The sequence below is a fragment of the Marmota monax genome, unplaced genomic scaffold (assembly GCF_021218885.2).
Source record: "Marmota monax isolate L192 unplaced genomic scaffold, Marmota_monax_Labrador192_F-V1.1 WCK01_AAM20220418_F8-fsc00142, whole genome shotgun sequence".
Lineage (NCBI taxonomy): Eukaryota > Metazoa > Chordata > Mammalia > Rodentia > Sciuridae > Marmota > Marmota monax.
In genome coordinates this window covers 1,930,465-1,945,431 of record NW_026692025.1, presented here as the reverse complement: position 1 = coordinate 1,945,431, position 14,967 = coordinate 1,930,465, and the positions used below count along the sequence as shown (strand labels likewise).

Sequence of the window (14,967 nt, the reverse complement as noted above, 5' to 3'; positions counted from 1 at the left end):
GTAGAGCAACCTCCCCTAACCCAGGCCCAGCGTAGGTCAGGGCCACCCCACCCCACTTTGGTGACTGAGATCAGGGGCCCCCCGTGCGGAACCGCTGTTGGGGGCTGGGGGCTAGGAGCTGAGGGCCGCGGGGCGCGTCGGGCAGGACGCGCGGAACCGGCAGAGGCTTGCAGGTGGGAGGAAGGCGGATGGGGGCTTGGGAGGCGGAGGGAGACGCTGGGCAGGCCGCGGCCCCTCCCCGATCCCTCCCTGCGCGCCGGCGGCGACATTGCCCCTCCTGGGCAGGGGGCGGAGAAGACCGCGACGGGAGGGGAGGAGGCGGTGGAGGCGGAGGCGGGATTTGGAGTTTCCCTCCGCAGCAGCGGCGGCGGCGGCCCCTAGGCTCCAGGCGAGGCCGCCGCCCGGGGCTCTGGTGGCGTTCGGCAGTGGCAGTGGCGCTTCCCGCCGCCCGAGCTTCGGAAACTTCCCAGCCGCGACGCACGGAGCGGGTGCAGGGATCCGAGCCTAGAGGAGGTGAGCGGAGCACGCGGCACCCCAGGCCCCCCACCCCACCCCCACCCGTCCTGGCTGCCCCCCGACGTGCGTTCCTCCACCCTGCACCCCCAAAGTCCTGTCAGTGCACAGTCCAGCCGGGGCGACGCATTCACCCTTGCAAGACCCATTCGGTTCTGCCACCACATACCCCGTACGCTGCCAGTGCACCTCCCATGTCCCCTGCCAGTTCAACCACCAGATGCACAATCACGCGTGCACAAACCACGCACCATGAACCCAAGTCCCTGTAGTGCACACACCAGTAGCCCCTGGCCCACCACTCACCCACTGTCCCCAACTCTCGCCAACACCCATCCCAGACCTTGCCACGCCCCAGTACACACCCAGGCGCGTAGACACTGCCAACACATCCCTGCTATATCTGCACGAACACAGCTCCCCCCACCATGCCCTCACCATCTTAAACTCCCCATATGCCCATTACAGACACCCCACCCACGTTCCCAGCCCAGAAACACTGCAATCCACCCACCCGAGAGCGAAGTCCCAACACAAACCCACACCCCAGTGGCTGACACTCCCCACTCCCCAGGCAGGCACTTCCAGCATCCCCAGCAAGCACTCTCATACACCCCAACATGCACGCACACCTGCTTGATTGCATGCTCTCCAGCATCATGCCCCGCCCCCATCGCAAATAGCCCTCAACACTCCCCCACCACATCGCTGAGTTCCTCCCACCACTCCTCCCCAACACCTGGCAGAGGGCTCTAGAGGCTGCAGCATTTGGTGGCATCTCTGCCAGGCACCTCTGGCTCTCCTTCAGCAGCGGCTCACCAGCCTAGGCACTCCTCACCCTGCCAGGTGCCTCCCTAAGCAGACCTTGAGACTCCCTAGTGACTGGCACGACCTCTTCCCTAAAAGATAAAGAAGGCACTTGGGGCCCAAGGTATGGTACTTAGATGTGGAGGCGAGGGGCTGCGGGGATGGGGGTGTAGAGAGAGGCGGGCACTGAAATGGAGGAGGCCCAGCTGGGCCCAAAGGAGTGCCAATTGCCCGGCCCGCACGTAGTGGGTTGGTTTCACGAGAGCTGGAGTCCTCGTGCACTGTTTGTGTCCCTGTCTGCGTGTGTGCTGGGGGGTGTGTGCACGTGTGCTTCTGCGTGTCAGGGAGGAGTGTGTGATCGGCAGAAGGAAAAAGCAGGAGCAGCACCCTCCTGGGCTCCCCCAGGCAACAATTGGTTTCATTCATTCATGCCTTCTTTGTTAACGAGCATTTCTTCGGTGAGCTCCGGGCGCGTGCCAGGCCCTGCACTGGGGGCTGGGGCCAGCTTGGGGCCGGGCACACACCCGTTCCTGCCTTGGAGGAACTCCCAGTCCCGCGAGGAACCCGACCAGGAAAAGCAGCCATCCCCAGCGGAAAGTGGATTTGGTGGAAAAGACACTGGATTTGGCAGGAATGCTGTCGCTGGGAGTTGTGCTCCTAGCCATGTGACCGGGCCGCGACAGCCGAAATCCTGCCACTCGGCCCGGCGGGAACGGTGCAATTGGCTGGAGTCGGTGGGGGCGGGGGAGGCGGGGCGCTGCTCCTGGAAGGCTACCCGGACCCGAGAGCGCACGCGGCACGCGCTGGGCCTGCGGGCGACGGCGTCCGGGCGACCTCCAGGGGGCGTTGGCCCGGCCAGGCGAAGGCCAGGGGTACCCAGCGGGGGCGGCGGTGGGCGCAGCGCCCATCCTGCGGTGAGCTGCGAGCGCGCCGCCTGGCTCCGCCCGCCAGAGGGGGCTAGGCGAGGCCCGGGCGCGCGGCTGTCTCCCGTATCACAGCCCGCCAGGGGAGCAGTCGCGGGGCGGGGCTAGCGCCTGGGAGCAGGCGCTGCAGGGGGCCTGAGTAGGGGCGGGCCCGGCGAGGGTGGGGGGGAAGGGGGCCGGGGCTTGGCTGCACTCAGCCCTGCAGTGCGGAGGTGGCAACAGGTTCCCATTTGTCCTGTTGCTGGCGTTGCGCGCGCTGCAGGCGCCGGGCACAGAGCACTGCACTGACTTTCATGATTGAGAGCCCCTCACCCCCTTCACTCCCTCCCGTTTCCCCGGTAGGAGGCCTCACCAGCAGGAATCTGGAACAAGGTGTAGGGCAACCACTCTTCAGGTGTTAGGAGATGCAGGATTGTTGGAGTCTAGACTTTCCTTTCCTTCGCCATTGCAGAGGTTGCTTTCCTCCTCGTCCTCATCTCCCTCCCCCTCCAGCTACAGTCACCTCCTCCAGGAAGCCCTCTCCAGACAGCAATGCCTGGGCACCTCAGAAGTACCAATTTCCTTCGGGTTGGCGATTCTCTCTCTGAGCACACTGAGCCCCCATGACAGGGTGGATGGGACACGTGCCTCTCCAGACCCCCATGCTGCTGCTCCCCCATCCACAATGTGACTAAACCCCAACCCTGCTTGCCAGGCCAGGACATTGCAGAACTTCCGTGGTGCCTTCAACTTCTGTCCATCCTAAGGTCCCACCCACAGCTGCAGTGGGGTCTGGAAGCAGCACATAGGCTGGGTACCCATGGCCAGGTGGCAACTAGTGCCTGCGTCTGTCAGTGGAGCTACAATGTGAGAGATGGAGAAGGTAGAAGGCAGAGTCCCTCTTCCAGGAGTGCACTGTGAAAAGGGGAAATGGGCCATGCCACAGCCTAAAGCCATGAGGCCAAGGAGCACCAAAAAAGGACCCTACAGGCTGGCCCAAGGAAGGGGGCTGGAGAAAATGCAGAATCTGGGCAGGCAGCCTATATGTAGGAGAGAGGCCTGGGCTGAGACCCCTGCCCATAGGACTAGAGGGGCATGGCCCAGTCACCCAGATCCCCTGCATGCAGGTGTTGGTACTGTAGAGGAAGGGACATGGTGGGTGTGGCCAAAGATGAGCCCACCACCTATGGCCTAGGAGTCTGAAGCTGACAGCCCAGGGCAGGAAGGGAGGGAGAAGGCAGGCCTAGGTCCCATAGAGGTGACCTAGCTTTCCGTAGCCTGCTGCTTCCCTTAGCATCACTTCACATGATGTCTCATCTTACCATGTGGTTCATGAGGGAGGCTTTTCAACAGGCATGGGAACGGCCTGCAGTAATTTTAAGTGTTGGGCTTCTTGGTGGCTTTGCGTTTTTTACTTCTTAGAAAAATGTTTTGTGGTACCCATCCTGTGTGAATAGGCCTGCTTGCTTTTATTTAGTTCCTTATGGTAGATTCCCAGAAGTGGCCAAAGGTATGGATTTTTTGTCTAGCTCTTGACGTACATTGCCAGATTAATTTCCAAAAGGACCAAAATCACCCAGCAAGAGAACAGCATGCAGTTTCTCTGCAGCCTTGCCAATGCTGGGTGTTCTCATTTTGAGAACATTCTACTAATGTAGCAAGTGGGTTGTTACCTTGTTTTTTGAATTGGCTTTCCTTCCATGACTGAGATTAAATCATCCTCCAAATATTTTTTACCCCATCACATTCCTTCCTTCATGCAGTTTGCAGTCTTTTTAAGTTCCTTATCGATTTATCTACCAGGGTCTTAACCTTTTGATTATTTTGTATGAGCTTTATCTTATCTGTTGTATGTTTTCCTTCAACACTGTTATTTGCTTTTGTTGGGCTTTAAGCAGAGAAAGGACACATAGCCAGATGGGGCATTTTAGAAACCTCTTCCAGCCCTCCTTTCATTGTCTCAGCACTTATCATCCCTGATATTTTGTTCAGTCTCTTAGCTTATCGTTGATCTGTCCTGCTGGTCTGGGAGGGAGCACCAGGCATGCAGGAACCTTGTGTGTCAAGCCTGTTCATCACCTGTGTCCATGGAAAGGATGGAGGCGGACAGCCTTTGTAGAATGAATGGCATTCTGGCACAGGACAAGGCAGGGTGAAGGACAAGTTGATGCAGGAGGCAGGGAGACCATTTTGAAAGCTATGACAGTGACTTGGCCAAGAGATGGTGAATATGAGCCCACAGCCAGTGGTGCAAACAGAGGGATGTGGGTGGATAGAGATTTTGGTAGAAAGTACTTCCCTCCAGATGGATCTGTCCAGGAGGTTAAGGAAAGGAGGCAGGTGGAGGAGTCAGGGGTGACTCCTAGGCTTAGTGTGATATGGGTGTAGTGTCTCAGTTTAAGGCTGGGTGCTCAGAGCTCCTGGGCACCTTTACTCAGGCCTGGGCGAATGAAGGCCTTATGGGGATAGGGTGCTGAGGAGCTTCCCTGTGCCTGCCTACCCCACCAAGGAGTCTTGGGCAGAGCTTTGGACCCAAGATAGCAGCAGGTTTTCTAGTCCTGCTTCTTCCTCTCCTCCATGAATTCAGGGACAACCCCACAGCGGCCCAAGGTGGTGGCTCTGATGAGCCCATTATACGGATGGGGCCACTGAGGTCCCGGTGGGAAATACGGTGGTCCAGGACCACTGAGTCAGTTGTTGGAAGCAGCTTCTGGAGCAGGAGCATGGGGCTTTTGTCCCCACCCCTCCCCCTGCCTCCAGGGGCCAGGCTGGCGCCGGCCAGGGGAGCTGTAACTGGTTCCCTGCTGGGCCCCTGACCTGCCCTTGGCCTCTGCCCTGACCCTGTCCCGCTTCGGTGGAAGCCCCAGCTCAGCCTGCCACTCGCGAGTCCCACCCGACTCCTTTCTCTTGCACCCGTTGGCTCGCCGACCCCTCTGGGCCCGCCCCGCCGCCCCGCCCCGGCCCGCCCCTCCGAGCTGCTACTCCACGTCCCGAGGCCGAGCCTTCCTAGGTGGAAGCTCAGTCTTGCTGCCAGGAAGCTGCCGGCGCCCGAGCTGCGCGCGAGGCTTGGTTTCCACGTGCGAGCCTGCTCCGCCACCCCGCCTCCTCCTGGCCGCCGGGCCTGGGGACTCCCTGCCCTGGGACGGCGCCCCGCGCCCTGCCATTGCAGTAACCCTGGCCGGGACATCCACGCGCGGCAGCCTGCCGCCAGATCCAGGTCTCTCTCCTTTTGTTCTCTCCTAGGGGGGAGGACTGGGGCCGGAACAGCTACTAGAGGGTTTGCCGAAGCCGGTCACCTCGTCGCCCCTTTTCCCTGGGCGCGTCTGGCCGTGGGGGAGATCGAGGCTTTGAACCCCATTCCTTCGCACGCACACACTCCCCAAAGTCGTAAGCTCGAACTTGGGGCGTGATAGCGGGCAGGCCCAACGAAGGAGCCAGAAAGGAGGTGTGAAGGAGGTGGCTAGGGCTGGGACGCCCCGGGAGGAGCCTGGAAGGGGCTGTTAGACACCCGCTTGTCTTCTGGGAGACCCTCGCGCCTCCCTAACCCGGGCAGGGAGCAGCGCCCCGGCGCCCGAGTGGCTGCCGCGGTGCTTTTCCAGGGGCGCCTTTTTCTGTGTTCTCGCTGCGGGTGGGGCGCGAGGAGAGGAACGGGAGGTGTACGAGTGTCCCTGCGAGATTCGGCGCCCGCCTTCAGGACTTGGGGCTAGCTTTACATCTCAGCCCCGGAGCGGTGGTCCGCGGGGACCCGAGCTCACACCGCGCGCCTTCCCTCTCTCCGCAGCGCCTGCCCGACGTGCAGAGAACCGCGCGCCCATGGAGAGCCTGGGCCGCTCGTGCCTGTGGCTTCGCCGGGAGCTGTCGCCCTCGCGGCCGCGGCTGCTGCTCCTGGACTGCCGCAGCCGCGAGCTGTACGAGTCCGCGCGCATCGGCGGGGCGCTGAGCGTGGCCCTGCCTGCGCTGCTGCTGCGCCGCCTGCGGAGGGGGAGCCTGTCGGTGCGCGCGCTCCTGCCAGGGCCGCCGCTGCAGCCGCCTCCCCCTGCCCCGGTGCTCCTGTATGACCAAGGCGGGGGAAGGCGACGGCGCGAGGGCGAGGCCGAGGCTGAGGAGTGGGAGGCTGAGTCGGTGCTGGGCACCCTGCTCCAGAAGCTGCGGGAGGAAGGCTACCTGGCATACTACCTGCAAGGTAGGTATAGAGTGGACTTGGTGGGCACCTGCCAGGGGAGGACCCCTGCCTAGGGAAGCAAGACCTTGCCTTCCAAGGGGATTCATAATTAATTTGACCTTGGGTAAGCCCCGTCTATTTTGTCTAAAGTGGAGGTGAGACTCCCTCTCCCAACAGCTACTAGGCTGCTTTCAGGGGAGGGGAGCCTGATCATGACCTTGGGCAGGTCCTTCACCCTTGAGAAGCCCCAGTTCTTAGTCTAGAAAATGGGGAGAACTGGGCAGAGCTGACCTAGTTAACAGGATGCTCAAGAACAAAGTCCTACGTTTGGGATCCCTGTGTCTGGCCAACAGCTTCCCCACTTTCCTGGTGCTCCCTGCTCCTCTGTACCTCAAAGGAGGCAGAGGCCAGACAGCAGGAGGGAAAATCCCAGGCCCTGAGATGGTGGGGGAAAATCCTGGAGAAGGTGTGCAGGCAGGAGAAGGCATGAGGACAAGAGACCAGCCTCCCCTGTAGTCAGGGCAGGGCCCTGGATGGGCGAAGTGGAGGCAAGTTGATACAGGTCTGTTGGCCCTGTGCAAGCCAGATGCCCCCTCCCCAGAGGCCCAGTGCAGGGGCAAGGTTCCTGTGAAACTATAGAGGCAGCTGTCCCCACCTCCTGATCAGTTGGTCACCAAGAAAGGTCAGTTGGGCTGTAAAGAGAATATATAAATATAGAAAGTGTCAGGTTTCCAGGTCCCCACCCCCAGCTCAGGGAAATGATCGAATCTGTAGACGAAAGAGTTGCTGGCTTCTCAGGACTTTGGAATCATTCAGATGGAATGTCATACTCTCTCCCAAGCTCCCCATTTCTTGGGGTCCCACTTCATCCCTTAGCGTTCTCCTGGCCACACCCGATCAGGAGATGCCCAGGTAGAGAACTGACACCCAGACCTTTCTTCTTCTTTAACTGATGACTGCTGTCCTCAGTTGAGCCCTCACATCTGCCTTGGCTCTCAGCCCTGGAGCTCTAAGATCCTCTTGGGTGGCTCTGTCAGGACCCAGCTTCTTGCATCTCCAGTTGCCACAGTGGGCACTTGTCATCCAGTGCTGCATGAGGATTGCTAGGGCACCCACAGCGTACCACACATGCCCCCCCCAGTGTAAATGAAACGCCCCTTGGCTCTTTTGTTCCATTTGGGGAGATCTGCAAATCCCCTAGGTTGTATAGGGCCAGCTCCCTAACCCCTGCCAGGGGCACTTGGCTGCTCAGGAAGCCAGGTCAGCAGGACCCTTTGCTTCTCCCTCCACAGGTGGCTTCGCCAGATTTCAGGCCGAGTGCCCTCACCTCTGTGAGACCAGCCTCAATGGTGGTGCTGGCTCAAGCATGGCCCCAGTGCCCAGCCCAGTGCCCGTGGTGGGACTGGGTGGCCTGTGCCTGAGCTCCGACTGCTCTGACGCAGAATCTGAGGCTGACCGCGACTCCATGAGCTGTGGCCTGGATTCGGAAGGCACCACGCCTCCCCCAGTGGGGCTGCTGCCATCCTTCCCGGTCCAGATCTTGCCCAACCTCTACCTGGGCAGTGCCCGGGATTCAGCCAACTTAGAGAGCCTGGCCAAGTTGGGCATCCGCTACATCCTCAATGTCACCCCCAACCTCCCTAACCTCTTTGAGAAGAATGGTGACTTTCACTACAAGCAGATCCCCATCTCTGACCACTGGAGCCAGAACTTGTCCCAGTTCTTTCCAGAGGCCATTGCATTCATTGGTGAGTCTGCCTTGCCCTCTCCTTCCTTCCTCTCCACTGCACCTCACCTCTAGCCTCTCCCATGTCTTCTCCCTCTCCTTAAGAGAATTCTTCCCAGGCTTACCTGCCATTGCCAGAGCAGGGATCACCCTTCTAGGGTGGGGGTGGACAGGGCTCAAGCCAGCTCCAGAGCCTGCTAGCAAAACCTCCAGGACTCTGAGGGCGGGGGGTGGGCTGCAAGGGCCCTTCTGGAAGACCACCTGGCTATGGTCTCACACTGGTCCTTGGGTCACCGTGGCTCTGCACTCCCCCACCTAGACGAGGCCTTGTCCCAGAACTGCGGGGTGCTCGTCCACTGCCTGGCAGGCGTCAGCCGCTCTGTCACCGTCACCGTGGCCTACCTCATGCAGAAGCTCCACCTCTCGCTCAACGATGCCTACGACCTGGTCAAGAGGAAGAAGTCTAACATCTCGCCCAACTTCAACTTCATGGGGCAGCTGTTGGACTTTGAGCGCAGTCTGCGCTTGGAGGAGAGGCGCTCCCAGGGGCAGGGCAGTGGGGGCCAGGAGTCTGCCACCTCTGACCCCCCCTCCTTTTTTACCACCCCCACCAGCGATGGGGTCTTTGAGCTGGACCCCACATAAGACCATGTGGGACTGGCAGGGCTGGTCCCCACCCATGACCCCACACCCAGTGGGTGCTCTAACCACCCATATAGTAGGGGAGAAGGGGGGAGGGGACTCAGCCATAAGCAGGGGGGTGGAGGTGCTGGGGGAGGGAAAGCTCAATACCTCACTGGGGGCGGTGGAGCAAGGCAGGGGCCAGAGCAAAGATCTGCCCTACCCACTCACAGCCTATTAAACGTGCCTAAGGGCCGGCCCCAGGGCCATCGGCCTTACCCGTGCGCTTTCGGGTGGGACCACGCTCCAGAATCTGCCTCTTCTGCGACTGTTACTTTACTCTTTTGGGGGTGGGGTGGGGTTCCCTATCTGAAGAACCATTGCAGGTGGCTGCCTGTTCCCTGGGGCCCTGGGTGCTCGCCAGCTCAGCTAGGCCCGGGGCCTCCCTGCTATTTCCCCCTTCAGGAAAGTTGTGTGCCACTTCCTTTGCCACAGGAACCTGCTCCCGGGCCCTTCCCTGTCCCAAATGGCCACTTGTGAGGAGGGACTCACCACCACCAACAGGGCAGTCATCTCCTTGCTTGTCTGTCAAGGGCTTGGGTCTCTTAGGGCTGAGAGCCTCCCAGGAGATGTGGACCCAGAGATGCAACAACTGCCCGGCCTCCACGGGGACAGTCTCTCTGGAGACCTCCACAGGGACAGTCTCTCTGGGTGGCTTCTTACTGCGCCTGGGAGCCACTGGGCGGGTTCCCGGCCACACATCTGGCACCCTGACTGTTTCCTTCCTCCTCCCCCAGATGTCTTGACAGGATCACTGGGGCTCTTTGTGACTGAGGGTGGTCAAACTGCCACCGGAGGAGATGGGGTCTCAGAGCAAGAGCTGGGAGGGGAGGGAGGGAAGGATGAAGGCCTTGATTTTGCTGCTGCGGGTCCCACAGCCGTGTTGGGGGGGAGGGGCCAAGCTGCAGACACACACGGTCATTCATTGCAGGCCACACCCCTTGTAGGAAGTGTACGTGTGCGCGCACGTGCACATCCAAGTTCACACATGCACACTAGCCTCCACTTACACGCTCGCCTGGGGCTGGCAGTCCCATCGCCCCCTCAAATCTGGAAGAGGGGCTATGCTTGTTTGTTTTTGTAATCCACATCATGATTGCTTTCTTTAATTGTTCCTCCTGAATAAACAGTTTATTTAAGATACTGAATAGAGAGGAAAGCTTCTTCATGAGCTCCTTAGAGGGTCTGGGGGAAGGTGGGGAAGGACCTTTTTGCCTGCTCATAGGAGGGCATGCTGTGCTGGCCAGGGACTCAAGTGCCACTTCACATCCTCCATGTCATTTCCCAATCTCTGAGCCCCCATCCCCTCACCACACATCTGAGCTCCCACCCTGCCACACCTGCTAAAGACCAGGACCCATCAGCAAGCCAAACAGAAGAGGTTGGCTCTTAGAGCTGCCTGGAGGGGAAGACTGGACTCAGTGTGAGTCACACAGTATGTATCCATTGCCTCAGACAGCAGGGAAGAGAGGACCCAGATTCAGCCATGAAGTTTGGCAACCAATCCCCAAAACATAATGTGAATCAGACCCAAGCCCTGCCTCAAGGCAAGCTCCCAGCAGCCCCGGTTAGACACCATCATGAGGTTGACGGGAGCTGTAGGGTGGCCCAAGCAGTGGGAGGACGGGCACTGTCACTGACATAATGTGGAATTTGGACTTTGAAGGCCTAGAGAGGGGCCTGTGGGGGTCTTTGGGCCATCTGAAGTGACAGATGGGGCCTGCCTCTCCATTCAGAACACTGCCAATGCCTTCTCCACAGCAGGCTGGAGATGCTGGTAATACTGCAATTCTGCACCACAGAGATGGCAGAGCGGAAGGGCAGCTGGAGGGTGGGTGGGGAACAAGTGTAGCTTGAGAAAACAGCTTTGAGTCACTACAACAAATACCTGGGCTAATCAACTCAGGAGAGAGAGGGGTTATTTTGGCTCCCAGTTTCTGAGACTCCAGTCTGGGATCATTTGGTGCTGTTGCTTTATACTCATGGTGAGGCCACACATCACAGTGAGAATGTGTCAGAGCAAAACTGCTCACTCCATGGCCAGGAAGGAAAAGAGCATGTCCCCAATGGACCTAGGGACTGCGTATCGAGCGCCACCTCCCAGAGTTCCCACGACTTCCAAATAGCACCACTCTGGGCCAAGCCGTTTGGAGACATTCAGGGTCCCAACCACAGCCAAACACTTGTGAGTAACATGGAACAGAAATGTGGGCAGCCCTTCTGCTCCACAGGCCCTGGAATTGGGATGAAATCTAAAACCATGTGACTGTATGGCTGAGCTGGTGAGAAAATAAGAGAAAGGCTCTCAGGTAAGGAACAGCGAGGATCCTGGAGTCCAGTAAAGGGGCTGCTCCAGGGGACAACAGGGCATCTCCTAGCCCAGGAGCCAGAAGCCTTCACAAGGAACACAGCCTTGCTGATCTCCAGAACTGTTAGAGGATACAATTTTGTTGTTTTAAGCTACTACCTTGTGATAACTTGTGACAGCAGCAATAGAAAACAAACACAATAGTTGACCTTGAAAAAATACCCCCACAAAAAGAGGTGAGGATGTGTGTTTATCTTGACCTTGGATTGGGGTGAAAGGAGAATAAAAGAAAAATGACACTCCTGAGAATTCATTGCCACAAGTGGAAATTCTCAGTTAGAGGGGCCTGTTCAGAGTAATGGATGTTCCAGAATGTCTCTTGGAGAGACACAGTGATAGAGTCAGTGGGAAGCTGCAGGATTGGTCTTCAAACTGCATTTAACTCTCTTACACCCAGATTTCACTTAGATTGTGATAGCTTAATAAAAATAGGAAAGCTTAAAACATTAATAAAATACACTGTTTAGTAATCCCAGCAGCTCACGAGGCTGAAGCAGGAGGATGGCAAGTTAAAAGGTAGCCTCAGCAACTCACTGAGACCTTGTCTCAAAATAAAATATAAAAAGGGCTGGGGATATGGCTCAGTGGTTAAGTGCCCCTGGGTTCAATCCCTGGTACCCGAAATAAAATAAAATAGATTGGAAGTTCTAGATGAAATGGTCCAGAGGTAGAATGGCTGCAGACTGCCTCTTTAAAAGGATGACCTTTAACCACAGGCCACAAAGAATTCCTATAGGAATTTTATTTTTTTTTTAGAAAGAGAGAGAGAATTTTTTAATATTTATTTTTTAGTTTTTGGCGGACACGACATCTTTGTTTGTATGTGGTGCTGAGGATCGAACCCGGGCCGCACACATGCCAGGCGAGCGCACTACCGCTTGAGCCACATCCCCAGCCCCAGGAATTTTAAATATATATAATGAAAAAAATGTGTAAAGAATCAAGCTACCATGAGTGACAGAAACATACAAATATAAAAACTTAACAATCAATTCTAAGATAACAGATTTAAAACTTGTATGTCGCAGTATATGATTAATATGTTTAAAGAAATAAAAATCCAGAGGTGGTGGTGGATCAGCCACTTGGGAGGCTGAGACAAGAGGATTCCAAATTTGAGGCCAGACTGGTGAACTTAGTGAGACCCTATCTGAAAATAAAATGAAAAGGGCTGGGGATGCATCCCAGTGGTAGAGTGCCCCTGGGTTTAATCCCCAGTATGAGAGAGAGAGAGAGAGAGAGAGAGAGAGAGAGAGAGAGAAGGAATGACAGAAAAAAAAGGTGAAAAAGAAGTCAAAGGAAGTATTTAAGGTATGACAAAGGAAAAATAACTATAAAATGACCAGGTACTCCTAAAAAAGACCAAATAGAATTTCTAGAAATTGAAGATACAACTATTGATCAGTAAAGGAGAGAATAGAGAGAATAATTTTTTTTTTCTTTTAAAAGATGGAATTTTCCAAAAGTGGTAAAGGATCGGTTTTGGAAAAGATGCTAGAAGAGATGCTTAGTGTCCCCCAATCTCCGTCTTCCCCTTCTCCCTTTTGGAAATTTTATTTCTAAATAAAATCACTGCTAATGGTGACTCTGTTCTTGCACATCGTCTGCTTTTTCCACTAGTACTCTTAGCATTTTAATCACAGTCACTTTAAATTCCCGGCCTGACAATTCAACATTCCTGTCATATCTAACTCTGGTTCTGGCGCTTTGTCTCTTCAAACTGTTTTTTGCCATTGAAATTTGTTGTTGTTTTTGAGAGCTGGATCTGGGTGAAAGGAACTGCTGTAAATGGGTCATTAGAGATGTGGTGGTGACGGGATGGTGAGGGGACGCACTGTCCAACTCAATGACTAAGTCTCCATCTTGGGTAAGCCTGTGTCCCTGACCCATGACCTTCACCAATGCTTCTCAGACTCTGCCCCTGGTACATAGGGTAGGGTGGCTACAGCAGGCTGGAGCTGAGCTTGCCCATTCCCCCAGCTCCGTCAGCCTTCAGTAAAAGCCTAGGACAGGCTCCTGTTAACTAGTTTCTGTTGAGGACAGGCCTTGTTAAGAAGAGAATGCTCAGGACATATTTCAAAATGGTTTATTTCTTCCCTTCTCCTGCCAGAAGCATGAGATCCTTCCCTGTGAGAATCTGATGGCACTTCTGGAGAGAAGACTCCCTAAAGCATGGGATGCCCTGAGACTACCCTCCCACAGCAGAACTCTGACTTGTCCTTACTGAGTCTCCAGCAACCCAGCAATTACAGTGCAGGTTTCTGTGCCCTGGCATTGGTTTGTGCTTGTGGGTTTCTGCTCTGGGTAGCTGGCATCTCTGTGTGCACCTGTGTCACTCCACCTGAGAGGCAGCAGTGTGCTCTGTGACCTCAATTGTCTGATGAAACTAAGAGGGGTAGTTCATTTTCACTTTGTTCAGCTTCTCATTTGTTTAGGACGGTGTGAGGACTTCTCAGCTTCTTCCACACCAGACTGGAAACCCAAACTTTTATAGGTTGACTTTTCTTCCCATTATGGGTTACATTTGTTGCTGCTTCTACCTGGGCCAGAAAACCTGGCTGGGAGAGCTCACCTAGTTTGGTTTCAGTCCCTTGCAGACCACAGGCCTTCACTGACTGCTATTCATTAGCTGAAAACTATGGTTGTTGTTGTTGTTTTTATTTTGATACTAGGAATTGAACTTTAACAAAGCTTAAAGTTATTCAATATCAATATGACCATGAGGGAGTAACAGGGTCCAGATTACATCCCGTACCATAAACAACTAGAAAACTGGCAAAACATGAATCAATAGTTTTCAGCCCAGTGTGATGCTACATGACTGTAATCTCAATGGCTCAGGAGGCTGATGTCACCCCCCCGGTTATTTTGCTGCAGCCGGACTGCGGCAACCCAGGAGGATCATGAGTTCAAAGCCAGCCTCAGCAACTTAGTGAGGTCCTAAGCAACTCAGTGAGACCCTGTCTCTAAAAAAATATTAAAAAGGGCTGAGAGGGCTGGGGCTGTAGCTCAGTGGTGGAACACTTGCCTCACATGTACGAGTCTCTAGGTTCAATCCTCAGCACCACATAAAAAATAAATAGGGGCTGGGGATGTAGCTCAAGCAGTAGCGCGCTCGCCTGACATGCGTGCGGCCCGGATTCAATCCTCAGCACCACATACAAAAAAAAACAAAAAAAAAACCAAAGATGTTGTGTCTGCCAAAAACTAAGAAATAAATATTAAAAAATAAATAAATAGATAAATAAATAAATAAATAAAGGTATTGTGTCCATCTACATCTAAAAATATATTTAAATAGATAGATAAATAGATAGATAGATAAAAAGGGCTTGGGATGTGACTCAATGGTTGAGTACCCCGAGTTCAATCCCTGGTACACCTTCTGCAAAAAAAAAAAAAAAAAAGAGTCATCCACAGAATGTGTCAAATGACGGTTTAAAGGGAGGATTCCAGCTGTGGGCAAATGAGTGTATTAGCAAATAATCTCCCCCAAAAGCAACTATAAAGTTGTAGGGAATTTACAAAAACAACCTTTTGGATCTGGGATTCAATGAAAGAGTGCATCTGGGAGCAAGTAGGCGATTACATATCATACCAAGAACAGAGAGAAAGAGAAGGGCCAGGCTTTCCCCCTTATAACAACCCTCTCAAAAGTTCTTGGGTCACTGAAGAACTCCCTTCCAAGAGCATACCCCAGTGACCAATGGACCCCTCAGTAGGCCCTACCTTCTCCTGAGGCCAGAAGGCAGTGGGATAATGTATTCCAAACCAAAAGGAAAACATGCTATCAAACAAAAATTCCATA

At 55.1% G+C, this 14,967-nt stretch overlaps 1 protein-coding gene across 3 annotated transcripts; it reads left to right on the top strand.

The window, feature by feature from the left end:
• Window positions 1–357: 357 nt before the first annotated feature.
• Window positions 358–9,939, top strand: Dusp9 (dual specificity phosphatase 9). Of its 3 annotated transcripts, none has more exons than XM_046453228.2 (4): window positions 358–513; window positions 6,004–6,405; window positions 7,677–8,132; window positions 8,430–9,939. In XM_046453228.2, the coding sequence occupies exons 2-4, from the start codon at window positions 6,036–6,038 to the stop codon at window positions 8,753–8,755; spliced, it is 1,152 nt and encodes a 383-aa protein (XP_046309184.1). In that variant the 5' UTR covers window positions 358–513; window positions 6,004–6,035; the 3' UTR covers window positions 8,756–9,939. The 3 variants fall into 3 exon arrangements, with proteins under 3 accessions (XP_046309184.1, XP_046309193.1, XP_046309175.1); XM_046453237.2 differs by lacking the exon at window positions 358–513 and adding an exon at window positions 1,220–1,444; XM_046453219.2 differs by lacking the exon at window positions 358–513 and adding an exon at window positions 5,221–5,439.
• Window positions 9,940–14,967: the final 5,028 nt, after the last annotated feature.

Bases quoted from the DNA above. Each gene is read 5' to 3' on its own strand.
- Dusp9 (XM_046453228.2), top strand. From the start codon at position 6,036: ATGGAGAGCCTGGGCCGCTCGTGCCTGTGGCTTCGCCGGGAGCTGTCG. The intron at 6,406-7,676 runs GTAGGTATAGAG...CTCCCTCCACAG, and splicing joins CCTGGCATACTACCTGCAAG to GTGGCTTCGCCAGATTTCAG. The intron at 8,133-8,429 runs GTGAGTCTGCCT...TCCCCCACCTAG, and splicing joins AGAGGCCATTGCATTCATTG to ACGAGGCCTTGTCCCAGAAC.